At 58.4% G+C, this 939-nt stretch overlaps 1 protein-coding gene across 1 annotated transcript in view; it reads left to right on the top strand.

Annotated features, from left to right (window-relative positions):
- Window positions 1-14: 14 nt before the first annotated feature.
- ATP2C2 (ATPase secretory pathway Ca2+ transporting 2) overlaps window positions 15-939 on the top strand; it is a 37334-nt gene continuing 36409 nt past the window's right edge. The window contains exon 1 of the mRNA XM_072422694.1: window positions 15-542. Within this exon, the coding sequence (XP_072278795.1) occupies window positions 225-542 (318 nt within the window). The 5' untranslated portion in view covers window positions 15-224. The remainder of the gene's footprint in view (window positions 543-939) is intronic.

Here is a 939-nt window from a genome sequence, read left to right as displayed (position 1 = left end):
GCTCTGTTGGCTCTGGTCATGTGATGCAGGGTGCAATGCTCTGTTGGCTCTGGTCATGTGATGCAGGGTGCAATGCTCTGTTTGGGTGATCAGTGCTATGCAGTCTCCAGGTGCAATCATCTGCAGCCAGTGATCAGCTGATGTTCTGCACTCCCCCTCCCTGGTCCAGCGGTGATGCTCTGCAGCCTCTGGTCATGTGATGCTCTGCAGCCTCTGGTCATGTGATGCTCTGCACAGCCCTCCCCCTGGTCCCTCCCAGAGCTCCGATCTGCTCGGACGATCCCCATCAGCAGCAATCTCAGATGGCTTCTCCGTCCTCCTCCTCCTCCCCTCCTCCGGGCGGGCCCCTGATGGAGGAGGGCGGGGCCCCTCTCACCTGTCACAGGTATACTCAGTCCCCCGCTGGGCCCCTCCCCCCTCCGGAGACTCGCATCTCTCCGGGGGCCACCATGGGGGCCACACGCTTCTCCCGACTGCTGAGCAACCTGCGGAGACTCCCGATCCGATATCAACTGCTGGGGGGCCCCGAGCTGAAGGATGAGGTCAGTGTGGGGGCCACTGATTGGGGGGGGGATACAGCGTTATATTGTGGGGAAATATCATGGGAGGAGGGGGGCGCATATATTATCTGTGAATGGCCGGTTATATCTGAGGGGGGGGGGCAGTATTATATGTGGGGGGGGGGCAATCTCATGCCCCGGGGTGTTATCTGCCCCTCATAGACGTTCTGGTATTCAGATAAATTGGTCCCCCACCCTCTGATCCCCCCCCCAATCCTGGCACTGCACCCTATAGACTCCTGTACATGAAAGAGACAGAGCAGAATCCCCATCATGTATGTATAGCTCTGACACATACCATAGTGCTGTACAGAGAACACTGAGCCAGTCCCATCAGTCTCTGTACAGAGGAGCTGACACTCTAATGTCCCCCCACAGT

The sequence above is a fragment of the Pyxicephalus adspersus genome, chromosome 9, assembly GCF_032062135.1.
Source record: "Pyxicephalus adspersus chromosome 9, UCB_Pads_2.0, whole genome shotgun sequence".
NCBI lineage: Eukaryota > Metazoa > Chordata > Amphibia > Anura > Pyxicephalidae > Pyxicephalus > Pyxicephalus adspersus.
Note: the sequence above shows the minus strand (reverse complement) of the source record. Positions and strands in the feature narration are given on the sequence as shown.